At 33.3% G+C, this 26258-nt stretch overlaps 1 protein-coding gene across 1 annotated transcript; it reads left to right on the top strand.

The window, feature by feature from the left end:
* Positions 1-8928: 8928 nt before the first annotated feature.
* Positions 8929-20332, top strand: LOC134275947 (peroxisomal acyl-coenzyme A oxidase 1-like; the record flags this gene model as incomplete). Its single annotated transcript, XM_062758231.1, has 11 exons — positions 8929-9048; positions 9558-9673; positions 11995-12164; positions 13959-14121; positions 14954-15144; positions 15424-15588; positions 15988-16093; positions 17084-17230; positions 17736-17806; positions 18004-18139; positions 18820-20332. Coding segments are annotated over 11 exons (1451 nt in total), but the record flags the coding sequence as incomplete, so codon positions are not given.
* Between the last annotated feature and the right edge of the window lie 5926 nt (positions 20333-26258).

Raw genomic sequence — 26258 nt, 5'->3', positions numbered from 1 at the left:
CTTTTTGTTTTGACGATTTCTCAGAGATGACTGGACGGATTCTCATGAAATTTTCAGAGATGATAGAGAGTCAAAATATCTTTCAAATGCAGTTTTCAGTTTTTCAAAATTCACTTCCGGTCGTCAGATATGTCCGATTTCCGCTTTTTTCAAAAAAGTTTTGTCCCAGTCATATCTCAGAAACGGTAAGAGATGAAGACACCAAACTTATATGAGTAATAGATCTTGATAAGTAGGCAAAACCAATTGGGTTAACACAGTTCGCCGTCACTTCCGGTCGTCACAGGAAGTGATCAAAGAAATCGAAAATTTCAACTTTTTTTTTTGAAACATTTTTTGCATAACCTTATAGCATCTAATTTGTAGTCTTAAAATATGTCAGTCCCACCGGAAACAAAAACGACAACTTCCGGTTATAAGAGAAAAACTACAAAATTTGAGTATTTTTCTTTCCCATAAATATTTTTTATAGATAAAGTATTTGTAATGATTTTTGGATATGTTATTCAGACTGCAAATGTCTACAGTAACGTCAAATATCTTTGTAAAATTCACTTCCGGTCGCGTGATTTCCTGTCCTCAAAATGAGAACTTATCATAGCTAGATCTCGTAAACGGAAAAAGATTAAGACACCAAACTTATACAATTGGTAGATCTTGATGAGTAGGCAACTTCAGTTTGGATAAGATTGTCCGCCGTCACTTCCGGTCGTCACAGGAAGTGTTCCAAAAAATCAAAATTTTCAAATTTTCTTTCATGAAACTTTTTTGGCATGACGTTATAATATCTTATTTGTATGTTTAAAATATATCAGTTCAACCGGAAACAAAAACGTAAACTTCCGGTTTTAAGAGAAAAACTACATAATTTTAGTATTTTTCTTTCTCCTAAATATTTCTTATACATGACATATTTGTAACGATTTTTGGATATGTAATTCACACTGCAAATGTCTACAGGAAGGTCAAATATCTTTGTTAAATTCACTTCCGGTCGCGTGATTTTCTGTCCTCAAATTGAGAAGTTATCATAGCTAGATCTCGTAAACGATAAGAGATTAAGACACCAAACTGTTTCAAGTGGTAGATCTTGATGAGTAGGCAAAACCAGTTGGGATAACATTGTCCGCCGTCACTTCCGGTTGTCACAGGAAGTGATAAAAAAATCAAAAATTCAACTTTTCTTTATAGAAACTTGTTGCATCACATTATAGCATCTTATTTGTAGTTTTGAAATATGATAGTATCACCGGAAACAAAATCGACAACTTCCGGTTAAAAGAGAAAAACTACATAAATTTGAGTATTTTTCTTTCCCATAAATACTTTTTATAGTTAAAGTATTTGTAATGATTTTTGGATATGTTATTCAGACTGCAAATGTCTACAGTAATGTCTAATATCTCAGTAAAATTCACTTCCGGTCGCGTGACTTCCTGTTCTCAAAATCAGAAGTTATCATTGCTAGATCTCGTTAACGGTAAGAGATTAAGACACCAAACTACTAGGGGTGGTAGACCTTGATGAGTAGACAAATCCTTTGAGTTTAAGATCATCCACCGTCACTTCCGGTTGTCACAGGAAGTGATCAAATAAATCAAAAATTTAAACTTTTCTTTATGGAATCTTTCTTAGTATTACCTTATAGCTTCTTACTAGTAGTTTCGAAATATGTCAGTCCCATTGGAAACAAAAACGACGACTTCCGGTTATGAGAGAAAAACTGCATAAATTGAGTTTCTTACTATCCCATAAATATCTTTTATAAAAAGAGTATTTGAAATGATTTTGGGACATGTTATTCAGACTGAAAATGTCTAGAGAAACCTCAAAATGAGACCTTTGACCCTTACTCAAAAAGTAATAAAGAAATATTCATTACCTTTTTCTAGATTCAGCTTCAAGTGTTTATCTCAAGTTTACCTTTCTCTCTCTCTCTCTCTCTGATGTCCTTGACCTTTGACCTTGATAAATGACCTTGTTCTTTGGCCCCATTGACCCAAAGGTCACAATCAAGCTTACGGTCGTGGAGGTATTTGCAACTCTTACTCTAACAAATGCTTATAAAATATCCCCTCCTTTCTCTTAAAAAAAACAAAACAATCAATACCAACTTAGAGAAAATGTCTACAAGTCAAACGAAACGAAATATCGGCATAAGATTCGTAATAAAAGAAAGAAGAGACCTGAAAGAAAGTGTCCTGAGAGTTTTAAGGTGAGTCTCTGAAGTATTTTGAAATTCTAGTGAATATCGGCAAAATCTGCATTTTTTTCTGTCTGAAATTAAGTTATTGCTTAGCATAAAAATTAATTAAAACTCGTATTGGATATTTCTGCAATTATTGTTAATATCATTCGATTCTCCTGCTCCATTACGACATTTTAATACCAAGTATTCTTGCTTTCTTAGGTGTATGGAATTTATTTTAATTTTATTTAGATTTAAATATGAATCGGCTGAAACTCGGAAATGACGATTTTTCATATCAATTAAATTTCCACGCAATTGAGATAGGTCAATTGCAGTTACCCCGCTTGATACGATATGGTGTTGAAAAAATGCCCATGACTCACTCACTGTTTTTCCGGGATTTTGAATTTACTCTGCAACTGACCACGTGTATTAGTTTCGCTTTACAACTCTGTATATGCTAAGTGTCATTGCTTCACTGCAAATGTGTCCCATAATTATTCTAATCATTTTCTTACATACAATATCACATCAAACAGCCAATATCTCAGTTTTTTAAGAAATTTGACGGGACTTTTCGAAACTATTTCCTTCAACTTTAAAATACTAAGCTTACAAAATACCTGAAATGTTGTGGAATGTGGTGGCTCAGTGGTTAGCGTGTCCGACTAACATACTAATGGTTTTGGGATCCGAGCAACCTTACTAGGATTCTGATTGTTTTTTTTTTTTTTTTGCATTTTTTTTTTTTTTAATAGAAAATCATCTTTTGATAAATATTTCCTTATTTTTTTTCCCTTTTCTTGTAAATCGGATTTCTCAGAGATGGCTTTTTGGTTTTTGTATTTTTTAAAAGGATTTTCTTTTCTTGAAAATTTCAGGGATGATAGAGAACTAAAATACGCTCAGACGTTTTTTTCATTTTTTCAAAATTCACTTCCGGTCGTCAGTTATGTCCGATTTCCGCTTTTTTCAAAATAATTTTGTCTGAGTCATATCTCAGAAACGGTAAAACATTAAGAAACCAAACTTATAGAAGTAATAGATCTTGATTAGTAGGCAAGCCCATTTGGGTTAACATCGTCCGCCGTCACTTCCGGTCGTCACAGGAAGTGATCAAAGAACTCGAAATTTTCAACTTTTCTTTTATGAAACTTTTTTTGCATCAGATAACAACATCTTATTTGTAGTTTCGAAATATACCAGTCTCACCGGAAGTAAAAACGACAACTTCCGGTTATTATAGAAAAACTGCATATTTTCAGTATTTTTTCTTTCCCATAAATGTTTTTTATGGATGAAGTATTTGTAATGATTTTTGGATATGTTATTTAAACTGCAACTGTCTACATTAACGTCAAATATCTTTGTAAAATTCACTTCCGGTTGCGTGATTTCCTGTCCTCAAAATGAGAAGTTATCATAGCTAGATCTCGTAAACGGTAAGAGTTTAAGACACCAAACTTAATCAAGTTTTAAATCATGATGAGTAGGATAAATCATTTAGGAAAAGATCGTCTGCCGTCACTTCCGTTCGTCACCGGAAGTGATAAAAAAATCGAAAATTTCAACTTTTCTTTTTTGAAACATTTTTTACATCAGATCATAGAATCTTATTTGTAGTTTTAAAATATATTAGTCCCACCGGAAACAAAAACGACAACTTCCGGTTATAAGAGAAAAACTACATAATTTGATTACTTTTTCTCCCATATATATACTTTTTGTAGATAAAGAATTTGTTAATGATTTTTGGTTATGTAACTCAGACTGCATATGTCTACAGATATTTCAAATATCATTTTAAAATTCACTTCCGGTCACGTGATTTTCTGTCCTCAAAATGAGACGTTATCATAGCTAGATCCTGAAAGTGGTAAGAAGATTAAGACACCAAACTTATAGGAATGGTAGAGCTTGATAAGAAAGCAAATCCATTTGGGTTAACATCGTCCGTGCGGCTGTCACTTCCGGTTGTCACAGGAAGTGATCAAATAAATAAAAAAAATCAATAGTTCTTTATGGAATCTTTCTTAATAATACATTATAGCATCTTATTTGTAATTTTGAAATATATTAGTCCCACTGGAAACAAAATCGACAACTTCCGGTCATGAGAGGAAACTGCATAAATTGAGTATCATACTAAACCATAAATATCTTTTATAAAAAGAGTATTTGAAATGGTCTTAGGACATGTCATTCAGACTGAAATGTCTAGAGTAACCTCAAATATCTTTTGAAAAATTACTTCTGGTCACGTGATTGCCCTCAAAATGAGATGTTAATATGACGAGACCTCTTAAATTAAACTGTACTAGATCAAGACACAAAACTTATATGAATGATAAATCATTAAGATTGGGCAACAGATATAGCGTAAAATCCGTCTTCCGTCACTTCCAGTCATCACAGGAAGTGATATAAAAATTGAAAATGATTTTTTGTATATGTTATTAAGACTATAATTGTCTTAAGTAACATCGGGAATCTTCCTTTTTTTTAAACATAGATAAAAATTCGTACATACAGATAAATAGAGGAGAACGGAAGACCTTCGTTGTTGCTGTAGCAACAAGAGTTTCTAGTTATTATTATTATTATTTTTTTTTTTCCCCTTTTGTAATTTCTTTTTTTGACGATTTCTCAGAGATGACTGGACAGATTCTTATGAAATTTTCAGGGATGATAGAGAGTAAAAATATCTTTCAAATGTAGTTTTCAGTTTTTCAAAATTCACTTCCGGTCGTCAAATATGTCCGATTTCCGTTTTTCCAAAAGTGATCATGTCCGGACGATATCTCAGAAACGATAACAGATTAAGACATAAAACTTTCAGGAATAATAGATCATGATAAGTAGATTTGTGCAATCCGTTTAAATCCGTCCTCCGTCACTTCCGGTCGTCACAGGAAGTGATCTAAGAAATCGAAAATTTCAACTTTTTCTTTTATGAAACTTTTTTGCATCACATTATAGTATCTTATTTGTACTTTCGAAATATGTCAGGCCCACCGGAAACAAAAACGACAACTTCCGGTTATAAGAGAAAAACTGCATATTTTCAGTATTTTTCTTTCCCATAAATATTTTTTATAGATAAAGTATTTGTAATGATTTTTGGATATGTTATTCAGACTGCAAATGTCTACAGTAACGTCAAATATCTTTGTAAAATTCACTTCCGGTCGCGTGATTTCCTGTCCTCAAAATGAGAACTTATCATAGTTAGATCTCGTAAACGGAAGAAGATTAAGACACCAAACTTATACAATTGGTAGATCTTGATGAGTAGGCAAATTCAGTTTGCATAAGATTGTCCGCCGTCACTTCCGGTCGTCACAGGAAGTGTTCCAAAAAATCAAAAATTTTCAAATTTTCTTTTATTAAACTTTTTTGGCATGACGTTATAATATCTTATTTGTATTTTTAAAATATATCAGTCCAACCGGAAACAAAAACGTCAACTTCCGGTTTTAAGAGAAAAACTGCATAATTTTAGTATTTTTCTTTCTCCTAAAAATTTCTTATACATGACATATTTGTAACGATTTCTGGATATATAATTCAGACTGCAAATGTCTACAGGAAGGTCAAATATCTTTGTTAAATTCACTTCCGGTCGCGTGATTTTCTGTCCTCAAATTGAGAAGTTATCATAGCTAGATCTCGTAAACGATAAGAGATTAAGACACCAAACTGTTTCAAGTTGTAGATCTTGATGAGTAGGCAAAACCAGTTGGGATAACATTGTCCGCCGTCACTTCCGGTTGTCACAGGAAGTGATCAAAGAAATCGAAAAATTCAACTTTTCTTATAGAAACTTTTTGCATCACATTATAGCATCTTATTTGTAGTTTTGAAATATGATAGTATCACCGGAAACAAAATCAACAACTTCCGGTTAAAAGAGAAAAACTACATGATTTGAATATTTTTCTTTCCCATAAATACTTTTTATAGTCAAAGTATTTGTAATGATTTTTGGATATATTATTTAGACTGCAAATGTCTACAGTAATGCCTAATATCTCAGTAAAATTCACTTCCGGTCGCGAGACTTCCTGTCCTCAAAATCAGAAGTTATCATTACTAGATCTCGTTAACGGTAAGAGATTAAGACACCAAACTACTAGGGGTGGTAGACCTTGATGAGTAGACAAATCCTTTGAGTTTAAGATCATCCACCGTCACTTCCGGTTGTCACAGGAAGTGATCAAAGAAATCAAAATTTTAAACTTTTCTTTATGGAATCTTTCTTAGAATTATCTTATAGCTTCTTACTAGTAGTTTCGAAATATGTCGGTCCCATTGGAAACAAAAACGACGACTTCCGGTTATGAGAGAAAAACTGCATAAATTGAGCTTCTTACTATCCCATAAATATCTTTTATAAAAAGAGTATTTGAAATGATTTTGGGACATGTTATTCAGACTGCAAATGTCTAGAGAAACCTCAAAATGAGACCTTTGACCCTTACTCAAAAAGTAATAAAGAAATATTCATTACCTTTATCTAGATTCAGCTTCAAGTCTTTATCTCAAGTTTCAAGTTTACATCTCTCTCTCTCTCTCTCTCTCTCTCTCTCTCTCTCTCTCTCTCTCTCTCTCTCTCTCTCTCTCTCTCTCTCTTTGATGACCTTGACCTTTGACCTTGTTCTTTGGCCCCATTGACCCAAAGGTCACAATCAAGCTTACGGTCGTGGAGGTATTTGCAACTCTTACTCTAACAAATGCTTATAAAATATCCCCTCCCTTCTCAAAAAAAAAAAACCAAAACAATCAATACCAACTTAGAGAAAATGTCTACAAGTCAAACGAAACGAAATATCGGCATAAGATTCGTAATAAAAGAAAGAAGAGACCTGAAAGAAAGTGTCCTGAGAGTTTTAAGGTGAGTCTCTGAAGTATTTTGATATTCTAGTGAATATCGGCAAAATCTGCATTTTTTTTCTGTCTGAAATTAAGTTATTGCTTAGCATAAAAATTAATTAAAACTCACTCGTATTGGCTATTTCTGCAATTATTGTTAATATCATTCAATTCTCCTGCTCCAATACGACATTTTAATACCAAGTATTCTTGCTTTCTTAGGTGTATGGAATTTATTTTAATTTTATTTAGATTTAAATATGAATCGGCTGAAACTCGGAAATGACGATTTTTCATATCAATTAAATTTCCACGCAATTGAGATAGGTTAATTGCAGTTACCCCGCTTGATACGATATGGTGTTGAAAAAATGCCCATGACTCATTCACTGTTTTTCCGGGATTTTGAATTTCCTCTGCAACTGACCACGTGTATTACTTTCGCTTTTACAACTCTGTATATGCTAAGTGTCATTGCTTCACTGCAAATGTGTCCCATAATTATTCTAATCATTTTCCTACATACAATATCACATCAAACAGCCAATATCTCAGTTTTTTAAGAAATTTGACCGGGACTTTACTACGAAACTATTTCTTTCACTTCGAAACTATTTCCTTCAACCTTAAAATAATAAGCTTACAAAATACCTTAAATGTTGTGGAATTTGGTGGCTCAGTGGTTAGCGTGTCCGACTTTCACACTAATGGTTTTGGGATCGAGCCCAGATGGAGGAATTTTTTTTTTTTTATTTGTTGCATTTTATTATTATTCTTTTTTTTCTTCTTTGTTTTTTTTTTTAAATAGAAAAATATCCTTCTTACAGATAAAGTGAAATGACTGATATACTTAATATGGCCATAACTATTACATTTTTTGATGAAATGCTTTGAAACTTATTTCATAAGGAGTCATTACATTTTTTGATGAAATGCTTTGAAACTTATGGATATATTAATTGTGTTAATAATATGACACTGTCAAATTAGCATTAGGACATCCTACAATATAGTATGGAAAAAATTTCATGAAATCACGCGCATGCACGTGCGCTCTAATCTGATTGGCTGAAACTTTAAATGGCTATATCTCCTTTGTTTTTTGACGAAATGCTTTGGAATTTAAAACATAGTCTTGCATTAGGATACCCTGCAATATGATATACAAAAATTTCAAGAAATCAGGCTCATGAACGTGTGCTGCAACCTGATTGGCTGAAACTTTAAATTGCTATATCTCCTTTCTTTTTTGATGAAATGCTTTGAAATTTAAAACATATTCATGCATTGGGATATCCTACAATATGATTTAGGAAAAAATCCCTGAAATCACGCGCATGCACTTGTGCTGCAATCTGATTGGCTGAAACTTGAAATGGCTATAATTCCCTTGGTTTTCAACCAAACAGGATGGGATTCAGAATCTAGATAGATATAAGGGCCTACTACAAGAAGGTATGGTCATCATGCACGTGCACGCACGTGCGTGCATTTGGAAAGAGTGAAATTAAAAATACACTTGAATGAGTGATTTTTAATATTTTTGGACTAAATGGTTTAAGATATAGTATATTTAAATATATAGAAAATTGTAGACAAGATGATATGATCATTGCGCACGTGCATTCACATGCTCACGCCTGCAATGTTAAAATTTGAATATAATCGGTATCCCTCTGCGAAAACGTTGTTAAAGGCAAAAATGCACAGATGTTGTCTTATTTAATAAGGATTACATGGAATATGGCACCAAAAGGGAGCTGGGGAGCGTTTGGGGAACATCTGTAACGGTTCCCGTTACAATTAGCACTAGTTGTATTTGATTTATCCTTTTTTCAGTGTGATATTTTCTTTTTTATTTTTAGTAGGAAAGTCTGTAAATATTGCTATAATTCTGGCCACACTGATTATTGATGGTAAAAAGTATGGTATGCATCCATTCCTGACCCCCCTACGGAGCATGGAGGATCACCAGCCACTTCCAGGTATAAATTATGTAGATCAACAAATTTTTCAACAATTTAGTTTGGGGATGTAGTTGTTAGGCATTTATAAACAAGACTCAGTTTTCTTGAAATTTGTTCATTGGGATATCATGGTTTAATGCAAAGAAGAGTGAGAATTGTGAAAATTTCCAAAGCAGATGGTGTTATTCAGCTTTGCAGAAATTAAGTTATCACAGATAAAAAAAAACAACTTTTATATAATACAGATTTCCAACTGACAAATACCCTTACAAGATATACACTGTAACACAGCAGTCCAGATTTCTTATTTCGACACACAGCTTATGAAATATGTGTTGTGTTTTACGTTATATTCACTACATGTACCAGCTAAGATATAGAAAAAAAAATATTCACAAAGAATATCATTTTAAAGAGTATTCTCCATCTATGACATCTTTTAGAGTCAAAATCAATAATAGAACTGAAGAGGCAGATTGAACTAAAGACAATTACATGTATATTATATTGATGACATCTTTTTTTAGGTATTAAGGTTGGAGATATTGGACCCAAACTTTCCATTAATTCAGCTGACAATGGATTTCTCATCTTAAACAATGTCAGGATCCCAAGGGAGAACATGTTAATGAAGAATGCCCAGGTGTGTTTATAGGTTAATAACATGGTAGGCTAGTCTGTAGAGTGAGAACTGTGAAGTTAGGTGTGTTTACTACTCAGTCTCACTGAGAATTGGTTGCTGCTGTTCATTTGCCAAGCATTTGGCATCATTGTAGTTAATAGTAAAGAATTTATATCATGAGCATATGTGTATTTTGAAAAAAATGATTTTAAAACCTTATATAATTTAAGAACTTGTTGTACAATGCACATTTGTCAAGCTGGATATAAGTAGAAATTCTGATAATTTATCTTGCACATTGTCAAGACAAAGCAAATACATGTATTTTTAGGTCACCTGAGTAAACTCAGGTGACCTATTGCTATCCGTTTTCGTCCGTCGTCGTGCGTCGTCCGTTAACATTTGAACATTTTCAGCTTCTTCTCTGCAACCACTGAACCAATTTCAACCAAATTTGGTACAAAGCATCTATGGGTGAAGGGGAACAAAAATTGTGAATTTCATGGTCCCTGCCCCCCTGGGGCCTGGGGGGTGGGGCAAAAACCACTAAAATTAATGCAATTTTTAAAAATCTTCTTCTTTACTCCTGGACATCAAGCAGTTAAACTGTTTGCATGATTGTAACCAGCATTGAGTCCTCTACCAAAATTGTGAAATTTATGGCCCCAGGGTCAGGGGTTCTAGTGCTAGGGTGGGGCTAAATAAGTATATAGTGAAAATGCATTATTTCTTTGAAAATCTTCTTCTCTGCTCCTGGGTATTAAATAAACTAACTAAGTGCATAGTTATGATGAACAAGAGTGCCTCTTTCAAAATTGTGAATTTTATGGCCCTAGGGTCAGGGGTTCTAGTGTTAGGGCGGGGCTCTATAGATTATATAGTGAAAATTCATGAATTCTTAAATAATCTTCTTCTCTGCTCCTGAGTATTAAATAAACTAATTAAGTGCATAGTTATGATGAGCAAAAGTGCCTCTACCAAAATTGTGAAATTTATGACCCCGGGGTCAGGGGTTCTAGTGCTAGGGTGGGGCTTAATAAGTATATAGTGAAAATGCATTATTTCTTTGAAAATCTTCTTCTCTGCTCCTGGGTATTAAATAAACTAACTAAGTGCATAGTTATGATGAGCAAGAGTGCCTCTACCAAAATTGTGAATTTTATGGCCCCGGGGTCAGGGGTTCTAGTGCTAGGGCGGGGCTCTATAGATTATATAGTGAAAATTCATGAATTCTTTGAAAATCTTCTTCTCTGCTCCTGGGTATTAAATAAACTAACTAAGTGCATAGTTATGATGAGCAAGAGTGCCTCTACCAAAATTATGAAATTTATGACCCCGGGGTCTGGGGTTCTAGTGCTAGGGTGGGGCTAAATAAGTATATGGTGAAAATGCATTATTTCTTTGAAAAGCTCCTGGGTATTAAATAAACTAACTAAGTGCATAGTTTTGATGAGCAAGAGTGCCTCTACCAAAATTGTGAATTTTATAGCCCCAGGGTCAGGGGTTCTAGTGCTAGGGTGCGGCTCTATAGATTTTATAGTGAAAATTTATGAATTCTTTGAAAATCTTCTTCTCTGCTCCTGAGTATTAAATAAACTAAACAAGTGCATAAGTATGATGAGCAAGAGTGCCTCTACCAAAATTGTGAAATTTATGACCCCAGGGTCAGGGGTGCTAGTGATAGGGTGGGGCTCTATTGATTATATAGTGAAAATACATTAAATCTTTGAAAATTTTCTTCTCTGCTCTTGGGTATTAAGCAGATGAACTACCTATGTAGTTATGATGAGCAAGGACCCTAATCTTCCAGAATTGTGAATTTCAAGGCCCCAGGGTCAGGGGTACCATAGGTTGGGGGGTGTACTTATATACTGAAACTGGATGAATTGTTCGAGATCTGCTCCTTGGTATTAATCAAATATTTTTGAAAAGCAAGGGTGCCTTTTCAAAAATTGTGCAATGTGTGGATCTAGGCCTAAGGGTCAGGGGTTCATGTGTGATTGGGGCATTACTGATTATTGCTGAATATTACTGATTACTTGAAATGCATTTTTGTTCCCACACCCTGCCTATGGGTATTAAGTAAACAAACTAAGCAACTGCTAAGTGTATTGTTATGATGATCAAATGGTGCCTCTTTCAAAATTGTGAATGCCATAGCATCTTGCTTAAAACATTAATCAAATTAAATCGCTGGAAAGTTGTTGCATAATGCTCAGGTGACCTATAAGGCCCATGGGCCTCTTGTTAAATAACAGCTCAGTTACATATATTTAGAATCCCTTCACTTTTATAATATTAAGTTAAATGTTGATGTAAATTTTTATTTTTTCTTTGTGAAGGTCAGTAGGGAAGGTCATTTTACATCTAGAGGCCCAAACAAGGGGAATTATGCTGCCATGATGTTGGTCCGAGTCAATATAGTAAACTGGTGCTTCACCTCCCTTAGTAACACCAGTACAATAACTATACGATACTCCTCCATTAGACGGCAATCCAAGCTTGATCCAAGGTAGGCAGCTTATGTGATTTTTAGGTCACCTGAGTAAACTCAGGTGACCTATTGCTATCCGTTTTCGTCCGTAGTCGTGCGTCGTGCGTTGTGCGTCATGCGTTAACATTTGAAGATTTTAAGCTTCTTCTCTGCAACCACTGAACCAATTTCAACCAAATTTGGCACAAAGCATCTATGGGTGAAGAGGAACAAAAATTGTGAATTTCATGATCCCTGCCCCCCAGGGGCCTGAGGGGTGGGGCCAAAACCACTAAAATTAATGCAATCTTTAAAAATCTTCTTCTTTACTCCCAAGCATCAAGCAGTCAAACTGTTTGCATGATTGTAATCAGCAATGAGTCCTCTACCAGAATTGTGAAATTCATGGCCCTGGGGTCAGGGGTTCTAGTGCTAGGGTGGGGCTAAATAAGTAGGTAGTGAAAATGCATTATTTCTTTGAAAATCTTCTTTTCTGCTCCTGGGTATTAAATAAACTAACTAAGTACATAGTTATGATGAGTTAGAGTGCCTCTACCAAAATTGTAAATTTTATGGCCCCAGGCTCAGGGGTTCTGGTGTTAGGGTGGGGCTCTATTGATTATATAGTGAAAATACATGAATTCTTTGAACATCTTCTTCTCTGCTCCTGGGTATTAAATAAACTAACTAAGAGCCTAGTTATGGTGAGCAAGAGTGCCTCTACCAAAATTGTGAATTTTATGGCCCCAGGGTCAGGGTTTCTGGTGTTAGGGCGGGGCTCTATTGATTATAGTGAAAATACATGAATTCTTTGAACATCTTTTTCTCTGCTCCTGGGTATTAAATAAACTAACTAAGTGCCTAGTTATGGCGAGCAAGAGTGCCTCTACCAAAATTGTGAATTTTATGGCCCCAGGATTAGGGGTTCTGGTATTAGGGGGGGGACTCTATTGATTATATAGTGAAAATACATGAATTCTTTGAAAATTTTCTTCTCTGCTCCTGGGTATTAAATAAACTAACTAAGTGCATAGTTATGATGAACAAGAGTGCCTCTACCAAAATTGTGAATTTTATGGCCCCAGGGTCAAGGGTTCTGGTGTTAGGGTGGGGCTCTATTGATTATATAGTGAAAATACATGAATTCTTTGAAAATCTACTTCATTGCTATTGGGTATTAAATAAACTAACTAATAAGTGCATAGTTATGATGAACAAGAGTGCCTCTACCAAAATTATGAATTTTATGGCCCCAGGGTCAGGGTTTTGGTGTTAGGGTGGGGCTCTATAGATTATATAGTGAAAATACATTAAATCTTAAAAAAAAATTCTTCTCTGCTCTAGGGTATTAAGCAGATGAACTACCTATATAGTTATGATGGACAAGGACCCTAATCTTCCAGAATTGTGAATTTCAAGACCCCAGGGTCAGGGGTACCATAGAGGGGGGGGGGCTGTACTTATATACTGAAAATGAATGAATGGTTTGAAATCTGCTCCTTGGTATTAATGTAATCAAATATCAAGGCCTAAGGGTCAGGGGTTCATGTGTGGTAGGGGCACTACTGATTATTGCTGAATATAACTGATTAGTTGAAATGCATTTTTTGTTCCCCTACCTTGTGTATGGGTATTAAGTAAACAAACTAAGCAACTGCTAAGTGTATTGTTATGATGAATTAAATTCAATCACTGGAAAGTTGTTGCATAATGCTCAGGTGACCTATAAGGCCCATGGGCCTCTTGTTTAATTTTGAAAAAGACTGGGATCCATTCAAATTGTAGAATTTAAAGAATTTATAAAATTTTAAAAATTGATTCCAATCCTTGTAGTCAGGAGGAGACCAAGATCCTTGACTACCAGACACAGCAGTACAAGGTCTTCCCAGCTCTTGCTACAACCTACGCCTTGTTCTTTGTCTCCAAGACTCTCCGTAACCGCTATTTGAGAATCCATACTGAAATGTTGAAGGGCAATTATCAAAACTTAGCAGAGGTACTTTATTTTAATAGGAATACCACCGTATTTAGCTTGATAAATATATACATTGTTAACTTCCATTCATGTTTCATTCATCAATGTAGTGTGCATCACTCAATTTTTCTGAGAGAATGTTTGATATTTTACAGTTACTTGTAGGTTCACTGTCATTACTCATTTAAATGTTCTGAAGTTAACTTAAAGATATTTATCCTGAGTGAGTCCTAAGTGTTTGCAGACCCGCTGTCAGTCATAAGTATGTTGTATAGCTGTATTAATCCTGTACTGTGTATCAGACATGTGAAGGTACACATATTTGTCCTTGTTTATAGATTCACTGTCAGTAGGCCGGTATTAAGGCCCTGTATTTTACCTGTACATTTGTTTGTAGATCCACTGTCAGTCGGCCAGTATGAAAGCCCTGTATTATACCTGTACATTTGTTTATAGATCCAGTGTCAGTCGGCGGGGATGAAGGCCCTGTATTATACCTGTACATTTGTTTGTAGATCCAATGTCAGTCGGCGGGGATGAAGGCCCTGTATTTTATCTGTACATTTGTTTGTAGATCCACTGTCAGTCGGCGGGGATGAAGGCCCTGTATTGTTTATAGATCCAATGTCAGTCATCAGGGATGAAGGCCCTGTATTTTACCTGTACATTTGTTTGTAGATCCACTGTCAGTCGGTGGGGATGAAGGCCCTGTATTATACCTGTACATATGTTTATAGATCCAATGTCAGTCATCAGGGATGAAGGCCCTGTATTTTACCTGTACATTTGTTTATAGATCCACTGTCAGTCGGCGGGGATGAAGGCCCTGTATTATACTTACACTTGTTTATAGATTCACTGTCAGTCGGCCGGTATGAAGGCCCTGGCGTCGGAGATGACGGTGGAGGTGATGGAGGTCAGCAGACAGGCCTGTGGGGGACACGGTTACCTGGCGGCCGCTACCCTGGGGGACGCCGTGGCAGCCTCCAAATCCCTTATCACGGCAGAAGGAGAGAACACTGTACTCTATCTACAGGTGGCCAGGTGTGTTGTCCTTAAGAAATCATAAAGATCAGTCATTTACAATGTACTAAGAACAAGATTTTAAAACAATTTTAAAAGTACATTGTACTGTGAATTTACAGAAACTATAATATCACTTATTCTTTAAAGGAATCATCAGCAATTTATGATTACCAGGGTATGCATGTCATTTTGGTAATTTTAATTTGTTCACTTAAATTATCCTTGCATGTAAGTGATAGATTCTTTGAAATTTACAGTGTGTACAAACTTGTAAGTAATTCATTTGTGCTTGGGCAGATACCTGATGAAGAGGTTTGCTGCTGCTGTCAGTGGGGATACACTGTCAGGGTCAACTGACTACCTTACAATGGACCCCAGTAAATACATGTGTCCCCTCAAATCCTCCAGGGACTGTAGAAATGTGGAACTACTGTGTGATGTGTACAGATTCAGAGCATTCTTGTCAGTATCAATTTATAATTGGAAATGTAGAGTGTAGGGTTAATGTTATTACAGTTCAAAATTGGAAAAAATAAAGTATAGAATATTAACATCAGTAATACTTAGTTTAAAGACAATAGATGTTTTGCTTCTCAATATTTGAAGATACATGTAATTGGCTAAATAAATTATAATGCTGAGCATTGTTTTTAAGAAAAACTATGGACCATCCATTAATATATACATTTTGTTTATGTTGTCTCAGTAAGCAAATGATAAAGGCTATTGAAGATGATATTTTTCAGATTCATAATTGTCCTAATGAACATATTTGTTATTCTAAATGAAAATTACTGAACACATAATGATAAAGTTATCATTTATATTATAATATTTTATTGTTCTTCATGGAATTTACAGAATGATAGCCAAGACTGCAAGAAAACTACAAAGTGATATAGAGGCAGGGAAAAAACAGGCTGTAGCTATGAATGACAATTTAGTACAACTGGTCCGCGCAGCAAAGGTCAGACTTTTTCATACTTTTTTTACATTTCTGTTTTTCATTACATGTAGTCTATCTCTTCAGTTATGGATAGAGCTTCTTATTTTGTCAATCTTGACATTGCAGTAAGTGGAACTAAAGTCCTGATACATCTTGTTTTACCAAGCTAAACTATGATATGGGAGATATTCCTCATATATTTCATTTACTTGAATTTAACAAGATTATTTTTTCAACATTTTACAATCTTTTGTCATGTAAGAACCTTCTTTAGCTTTTAAACCATTAAGACATGCTGATCATTAATTTGTGATGCATCAAAAATGTTTATACAGATATGAACATCTGTTGAGGGTATAAAACATGTACAGATTCTTGATAAAGAGCCCTCTGTACACTGCAGAACACTAATGAGTTCTGATTCTATGATAATTTCCTCAATTAGAGTGATTTGCCCTTAGATTTAAATTCTAAAAAATGTAAATTTACAGTGTATGATTACTCAATTTGTAATCAATTCAAGTATTCTCAACATTTTAAAAGGTCAAGATAAATTTAATGATCACTTTATTGACATTAATTTTGTTTATAGAAGTAAACAACAGTGATTTGTAATCACTGATACTCTGTTGTGTTTTAACATTTTTCCTGGGGAAATAAAAAAAAACATTTTGTATTGGTGTAGAGAAGGTCCTTAAAATGTTTCCTGTTTATTTGTCAAAGTACATACAATGAATATAGGGCTTGCCAATATATACCTTTTCCTATCTGAAATTTCACATATACATTAGTATACACAGTTACAACTATAATTGTATTAGTTTACATGTTTTTCACATGTCAGAGATCACACTGGGTAAATGTTAAACCTCATGTATTTGCTATGTCATGCATAGACTTTTTGTTTGTGTGTACATTCATTTATGGATCATTTGTGGATTCACAAGTACTTGGATTTTTATGGTAGTATTTAGAATGTACATAAGTATCATGGATTTTGATTGTTTGTAGGCCCACATCATGTACTGTATGGTTAAAGACTACAGAGAGAGTATGAGTCAGCTACAGACAAGCTTGCCTGTTTCCAGTGCTCTTCACAATCTCAACATCTTCTTCACTGTATTCAACATGGTTAAAAATGCAGGAGATTTCTTAGAAGTAAGAAAATGTATCAAATTAGATGAAACATTGCAACAATTATCATGTATCATACTTTAATTTAATTGAGTATTAAAATGTATCATTATATAATCTTCAATGTATACTGTGAAAATAATGTACAAGATAATTTTATAGGGTAAAATTTTGCAGAACAGCTATAATATTATTGTAAAATTAAAAATTTTTGATTGGTCAAATTTTCATGGTTTGAGGAAAATATATTGGTTCATGGGGATTTGATTTCATGGTTGATGAATTGTTCAGTATTAATATATGTGTATTTCATGGTGGACATAAAATTGTTGGTCTCTTCTTACCACAAAAACCACAAAAATTAGACCCCCACGAAAATTTGTGATTTCACAGTAACAGTAATTGCAGAAATAATAAAAAAACACAGTGGAATATATTTTCACTTTATTTAATTTCCTAAAAATCATAAATTTTAGGAAAAAACATTGAGATAAGATCTGGAAAGTGATTATGATATTGTATTTTCTAGACAGAATCTATTGGTCTGTCACAGATGGAATGGCTGAAAGAAGTAGAGCTTCAAATGTTAGCTAAAATCAGGTAAAATTATTGAAGCAATGTAGTACACAAATTAAATCTATCTAACATTAACACACCAGAGACAAATTATTATTGAAATGTGAAGATCCATGTGCACAGAAAGAGCAACTGTAGCTTTGTAAAATATGCCTTTAAACTTGGGAAAAGAGTATGAAAGTGCTAGAGACATTGAACATTGAACTTGTTAACCTTAACAGACCAGATGCTGTGTCACTAGTTGATTCCTTTGACATCCATGATGACACCCTTGGGTCGGTGCTTGGGTGCTATGATGGAAACGTTTATGAGAGAATGCTGAAATCAACGGAAAATGAACCTCTCAACCAATCTGATGTAAGTGAAAAATACATGACTGTCTCATAGAGTGTACATGTCCAAAAACAAAGCAATGTGCAAATATTGACTTACTGGGGTTTAGGCAAAATTGATTACTGGTACAGTATTTTATGAGCCTACAATCGTAAAAATATTTCCCAATGTGGATTGGAGGGCAATATTTTGTCCCAAAGAGGGCTGGCATTCTGTATACAGATTATTTTCGACACGTTATTTTTGCCGTTTCACACTTGCAGACAATTTTGCCCATTTTAAATTCACTTCATAGTTTTTTTTAGTAATTATACTGTATTCTTTGTACTTGCCCCATTTTAAATTCGCCCAAATGAGGGTAGGGACAAAATGGCAAAAATAAAACAAGGGGAAATTTTTTCCATGTATTCAGTTTATCAGTACATGTATTTTAATTTGGAGGCTTTTAATCTTGATTTCTTATCATTTGGACAGTTTCTGAGTATGATGGGACTGTATGATGTCTGATATGATTTCAGATCAAAATTTTGATTAAGAAATCCACAAACATTTCTAAATATTCTAATTAAAGTGTACATGTAGTTTGAAAAGGAGATATATTTAAGCACTTCACACATATTTTGATTCTAAGCTTGATAATATGGAGCTTTTAAGTTGACAGTTAACAAATATTGATTTTATACCTGTATTCTTCCATCTTGTAGGTTCACTATTCCTATCACCAACACCTGAAACCCTTCTTACAGAGGAACAATCACTCAAAACTGTAGAGGACACTTACTTAGAAACAACCACTAAAAATTCTAAAGGATACATACCAAGGAACAATAACTCAAAACTGTAAAGGACACTTAACGGTGCAAATACTGGAGCATGAGTTATAGGAAACATTGTGTTTATACATGTAAAGGTGTCTGTTTATCTCCAGTTTACATAGTAAAGGACAATCACTCAAAACTGTAATGGACATACTACTGGACAGAGGAACAATCACTCAAAACTAAAAAGGAAATATACAGAGGAACAGTCACTCAAAACTGTAAAGGACACTTACCTATGCATATACTGGAGCATGTGTTATACTAGAACATTTGTGTTTATAAAGGTATATATATCTCCAGTTTACATGGTTTCTGCTTGATTGTTGCAATAACATAATGGAGAAATTAACTTTTTTACCCCTAAAAAAGATTTAAGATAAAGAGGAAATTTACAGTATGACCTATAGAAAAAAATGGATGTCCCTCTTAAAAATGTTTATAATGTTATGTATTTAATGCTGTTACTACTTTTCAAGAGCATAGCTATGGTGATTTTGTATGATAAACAATTTTTGGGATACAATTTATGGAAATTTCTAAATTTATGGTCCTGGATAAGGGAGGTTTACTGTTACAGTATTAAGATTTGTAGCATTAATTTCTTACACATTTGATGAGAAAGATTTAAATGGCATTGAAAAAAGACAAGGATGATCTGTTGGACTATCTGTGATATTTTTATCTCTGTCATTGATTTTATTGCCACTTTAAAAAAAAATTAGCATAATTGTTTTGTTTTAGATTTTTCACTGAATATTGAATTTGATTCCTGGTTGTTGATTATGTTAATATTTGTTTTTATTTCGGCTTACTCACTTTTATTCATGCCTGTAACATGAATTTATATGAAGAAAAAGGAAATGTTTATTTTGGAGAAGAAGATATCTACCTCTAATGAACAGTTTACTCCTGTGTTTGTGAAGTGTAGTCTTCTTTGTTGACATTAAAGTTTCACAGGAAAAAAGAGTTATAGGAGTCACACTTATAATGAACTTGGTGCTTGTAAACATGTGCAGATGACTGATTCTCAGTTGCCTTTATATTTAGTACTATATAAAACATATCATGAACATGTGGAATAGAATATAGGGTGTTTAAATAAGGAATCAAAATTAATTGTTGCTGATACTTAGCTTTAAGTATGTGTCATGTGCTTATTCTTAAAGGATGTAAAATGTAAAAAATAGTTCTGTACTGATTTGGTGGTGAATAAATTATCTGTATAATAAGGCTCTAATTTTATTGAGAAAATGATTCCTGTCATAGTTGATACATATACTGGTCTTTTATTGCTTATTGTAATTATCATTTCTTAAATATATATATTTTTTTTAGATCCAAACATACTGTATTTTTTGACTTTAACTAAATTTGTTATACTGACATATTTTTAACGACACAGTGAAATAAAATTTATATTTATCAAAAAAAAAGTCTAAAGTTATTTAGTCACTTGAAGTAATTGGGATAATTCAGAATATTTATTAAACCACAGGTGTTCGCGTACCTATCAATTTTACCGAAAATTTCAGGAAATAAAAAGATAATACATAATACCTATAATAATAACAGTTATAACGTATTTTTTTTTATTTCCTGAAATTTTCGGTAAAATTGATAGGTACGCGAACTCCTGTGATTAAACCAATTTATATTTTTATGAATAAAAAAAAACATAATAAAATAATGAATGTCTGTATTAAGAAGTGATTTTTGTATATTTAGTATTGTAGTGTGTTCTTAATCTTTACAGTAAATTGTATAATGAAAAATGTGAAGATAATGATTTTAAGCAATACAAATCTGTGTAGAGGATATAGAAATTAATTCTATAGTAATTGCTTATTTCGTACAATGTAGGAAAAAACAAAACAAAAAAAGCATATTATCGAAATATTGACCGTTTTTAAGTTATAAAGGAAAAAACTTTCAAGGCCCCTAAATCCCTAATTTGAGGGGCAAGCCCCTTTATAATGATGTCATATGACAGATCTTAAAATTATTCACCACATTTATTCAACATGTCTTAACAAATTATTTTTAGTTTAAAAGATACATAAGGAAATATATGTAAATTTTTGCACTTTTAGGCATTCTCATTTTTGACCCCCTATCTAGCACCGTTTTGAGCGCAGAAATCGGAAAAGAAAAACTGATGTGCACAACTTCAATTCTTCTAGTATTTAAATTCAGTAGAATTTTTGCACCAGCTTTTGTCGTTTCTAAGCCTTTTTCTGGAAACGAATAGTACAAAATTTTCATTTAAAGGGAAATAACTCGACAGCGGAAGAGAATTTTCGAAATGTATGAAAATATTTTAATTTAGTTTTGTAACGTTTAAAACCTCTGAAAATTTGAGCGAAATCCGTTAAGAAATGAGCGAGTTATCAGGTCTCAAAGTTGGAGTCTAGAAAAAAAAGAATAATAGGGAATAATCTTAACCATCCAGAATCAGTAGAAGGTCTTCCGCCTGAGCGGAAGACCGTAATGATCTTAATCATCAGAATCAGTAGAAGGTCTTCCGTTGGAAACGGAAGACCTTAAAATATATATATATATATATATATATATATATATATATATATATATATATATATATATATATATATATATTTTTTTTTTTTTTAATTTTGCAAATAACGGTTCTAAATAAATCTATTTTTTACATCCACATTTAATCATTTAACTTTTGCAATCAAATGGTTAAATGAAGATCTAATCAGATGAAACTTTCATTACTTCCTTTTATTCTCGTTGAACTGACATCGTTAACAACTTAAATATATCATTATATATCGTATTTTGAGTGACTTGTTTCATGCCTATTGTTCGGCCACTGTTTTTATACTGAATTCCACAACGATAAATTCCGTCTGCTTCATCAATACAGGGCGCTAACGGCGGAGCGCAGGTCGACAGGGGATGCTTACTCTTCTTACGCATCTGATCCATCATGTGGGATTTTCAGGGGTCCGTGTTTTATGCCATCTTTACATAAGGCCACACCAATAAAATTTCTTGTTCTTTGGACAACTGACCCCAAAAAATTGGGGCGAGCGAGCGATTTGATAATTATAATATTAAAATTTTTATCAACAAAATTCTAGGCGTGAAGTAAAATAACGGAGCTGGCGATTATATATTTTTTTGTTTTCCTTTACATTTCTAGATTAAATCATTACCAAATCTTTTCCAATTGCCCTGATCATGTAAGACGTTCTATATTCCAATGTTTAGCGTATCATTAGGGCATTTGATACAGGTTCCTCATTTCATAAAGGTACAAAATTTTGTGAATAAACTCCTAATAATATAGAATATTAACTCTCCTATGCACCCCAAACCTTTGTTGTTTTCTGGATTCCATTTTTTTGTCCTGTACAAGATTTATCACTGTTAAAAAGTATTTGTTACCTCAGTCTTTTACATATATTTAAAAACAGTATTAACCAAATGTGATGTGATCAAGACTATGGACAATCACATAAAACTGGCCAATTACAACAGCACTACTCTTATCATTATTTTTCTGTATTTATTCCCAATATCAGAAGCTGAACATCGCCCAAAATTTTACTTCACATAATGATATAAAAAAATAAGACATTGTAAAAGTGTCTACAAGTACGTCTCATTGCTTATTATCATGTACAATTAATTCCAGCAATGATAAGTTATTATAGCATATAGAATTGACAAACATATAAAATATAATTAGAACGCAAAATAACAAGGTTGATTATCAGTAATAAAATGAGAAAATATCATTAAAATCAAAACTAATTTTTCTACTCTCAAGAGTTGACTGGTATATATTTTAAAATGAAGTATCAAAGATGTTTAAATATATTCTGGCTAATCGACGACAGCTTGGAATTAGGACAAGTAAACACGGAATATGTTTAAGAATTGTCTGAGGTGGAAACGATTCTACCTACATCTTGCATGCACTGTGGTTCAACTGGCGGGAAATAGAACGAAAATTTCCGGAAGCGGGAAATTTAAAATAATATTATTTTTACGTTTCTCTAAAATACGAGCGGGCGGGTCCGACGAACAAGAAATTTTATTGGCGTGGCCTAATCGTATTGTTTAGGGATTTGTGAGTTTCACTGTTCGTTATCTGTACCTTTTACATTGCATATGTTTACGTTTTTGCTGCACGTATCCGACCTTTTGTTTTTTGTCTTACGTCAGATTTTGATTTTAACAAAATAATTAAAATGATTGAAAATGTACTGAATATATATTTTCATTCTTCTCAGTTATTGTTAAATGATTTAAATGAAAAAAGGGAAAAATAAGATAAAAAGATAAGATAATATTTATTTAAAGTCGGGTACATCAACATAGAACATTAGCTCTGAAGAGCTATTTTCCGACTACATAATAATGTTACATAAAATACAACAATCATATATAATAAACAAGAAACAGTTTTTAAAAATTACATCGATATCACACTACTAAAATATCACTATTCCTCCGTGGTGCTTTACAATGACATAGTATTCACCACATTAAAACTGACAAACCTAAAATAACTTAAATAGCTTAGTTATGACAAATTAGCAAGTTGTTAGGAGATATTTTGAATAAGCATATAATTTTGAGTACAAAAATCAGCAACATACATGTAATTTACTAGTATATCCATTAATATCATAAGAGTGAAAAGATGTTAGCCAAAAAAATAATCTACAGAATTTAAAAACAAACCAGAAATACAGTCAACAGTACATTATAATGTTTTCATTTTTGTTTCACCTGATGTAGTGTTAATTTTTTTAGTTGGACGCATTATGAAAGTGAATGTTTGATAAAGTGAAAAGGTGTATTGTTCCTCTTTTGCCTAAAATCACCCATTTAATATTTGCTATGTACTGGTAGGTTGACTGGGAGCTGGTGAGTGGGTCGTTTTCTTATGTTCCCTTGAAGAGCTTTCCCTGAGTTTCTGAGACTGGTTATCCTGTGGGGAAGTTTTCTGATGTTCTAGTATATCAGGCTGCATGGGAGGCAGTGAGTGAGTATGTACTACTCTAGGGCTGTTTTCTCTGATGTCGTGGGATATATTCTTTTCTTTCTTTTTTGGAACAGTATCGTGTCCTTTTCCTCTCTGCACCTGTGGTCTATCTGGAATAATTTCACTTTTCTGCAGATTAAGTTCCCCAGGCTTTTTCCTTGGTCCAGCACTGTGTACCGCAACTTTTCCAGGTGACTGTGTCCCCTGCTTACTTATAATATCACGTGATGTATTTATTTCGTGATCATCCCTGTTGTTTAATAACTTTTGTTGAGCACGAGTAGGTGTCTCAATATCGCCTTGATGTCTTGCTGATGTTTCTGTATCATCTGTTATGGTTGACCTGCTGTCTGCGACCCCCTTCAACAAGTTATTTTCCCTCTCTTCCTTCTCCTTCTCTTTTCGAATCCTTTGTTTTTCTCTGTTTATCCTTCCTGCTTCAAGCATCTTTCTATGTTCTTCCCTCTTTTGGCGAGCTATATTCTTTTCCTTTTGATACTCAGCATCTTTCTGCCTATCTCGATGCTCTCGTTCTTCCCGTTCATATTTGTTATCTCTCGTCCTCGCACGATTGTTGACTGCTGTCTGAACGTCAGATGAATCATGAGAAGAGCTAAAATTGTAAAAGTTTTAATTTATTTATTCAATTTTATGCTCCCTTTTTCAAAGATTTAGAGGTAAATAGATTTTGCCCTGTCCGTCTGCCTGTTTGTTTCTTTGTTCACTCAAACTTGTCTGTTACTTTTGAATGGGTGGGGTTATGGTTAACATATTTGCCAGGTGTATTTTTATGTGACAAAACCTTTCGTGGGGTACAAACACATTAGACCTCTGGACTTTGACCTTGGGGTTTGAGTCAATTTTGAAAAAAGACAATCTTTAACCTTGACTATAACTTTTGAACTATTGAAATGTATATGACAGAAGTTCTTTGTTTACTAATGATCTCCTAACCTTGAACTTGGAGTTAGAGATTTAGAGTTTGGATATTTGAGAACTAAAGCTTCAATACGTGTGCACCGGTTTTTTTTAATATCACAAACACATTTTGTTTTCACATATAAATATAGTAGGGTCACACTTGTTTTTGATAAAAGAATGAAAGTTAGTAATTACATTTTAAAGAATGTCAATTTCTTCAACAATTTTTTTTTCTTGAGTTTTTGAACAATTGTTTTTGTATGCAGCGGCTTTGCATTTTTAAGGAAAAAAACTTATTCATTGTTTATAACACAATCAGTTCAATAAAATGATGTTGGATATTATTTTTGTTCACTGTGGTTCGAAAAGGTATAATCACTGAAAAAAAAATTATTTGAAATGTGATGTAACATTTTTTTTATCGTGGATGTAACAAGGGAAATTTTATTTCTTTTAATTACTGTTCCTCCGATTAAAAACTTTGAAATACTAAAAACAAACTTGAACTATTGACGATAATCAAATTTAATCCAGTGATATTTTATTTTTTATCTAACATTTTCTTAATTTTTTTTTACATGTATAGATTGATTAATTAATAATGACAGTGATTACCGGGTATTATTTCGTTAGAAGCAATGTTTCTTCTAAAAAAGAATGCTATTTATTCTCATAAATTGAACAGATTTAGGAAGGTTATGTGTATATCATAACAATTGTCAAATTAATAATATTCATATTTTGAGAATTACTTACAACAAACCGCCCATGTTCTCTTGATAGGAAGACACATAGAAATAAAATATAGAAACAAGAAACGGAAGTGACTAACAAAGACCTGTGTACAATACATGTTATTTACATGTATAACTTAAAGTGTCTTAATTCTAATTTTTAATTTCATTCAATCTTGGTTTTGTTATTTTGAAAAAAAAAAATTAATTTCACATATAATAAAGCATGCCCAACTATTGGTCTATATACCTCTTTAACAATTTCAATATCCAAAGGATGGAGGAAAGAAAACTTTAAACTTTGTTTTCACTTAAAAAAGTGAAAAAGGCAGGAAGTAATGTAGAACAAAACAAAAAAAAAAGATTTTGTTTTAAATTTATCAATATTACAATATTCTGTTGTTGTTTTCACCTCGTTATGCTAGTTTCAATTGCATTGGAATTCGGTAAATATTCTGAACGTAAATCACCAGCTTTTATCTTTCGGGCAATCCTCTGCACACAACCGCACATCTCTCAAGGAGCACTTTAATAGTGGAGCTGCATTCCTTTCACTTCCAAAGTTTTCATGACAAATTATCCTCAGTGAATAACTGTTTGAGATGCTGAGAGAAAAAAAAATCATGGCAAACTGTACCAGAACC

Source organism: Saccostrea cucullata, unplaced genomic scaffold, assembly GCF_032062105.1.
Source record: "Saccostrea cucullata isolate Sc308-1 unplaced genomic scaffold, CSIRO_AGI_Scuc_v1 ctg6966, whole genome shotgun sequence".
NCBI classification, from domain to species: Eukaryota; Metazoa; Mollusca; class Bivalvia; order Ostreida; family Ostreidae; genus Saccostrea; species Saccostrea cuccullata.
The sequence above is the reverse complement of the archived record's forward strand: the minus strand, read 5'-3'. Positions and strand labels throughout refer to the sequence as shown.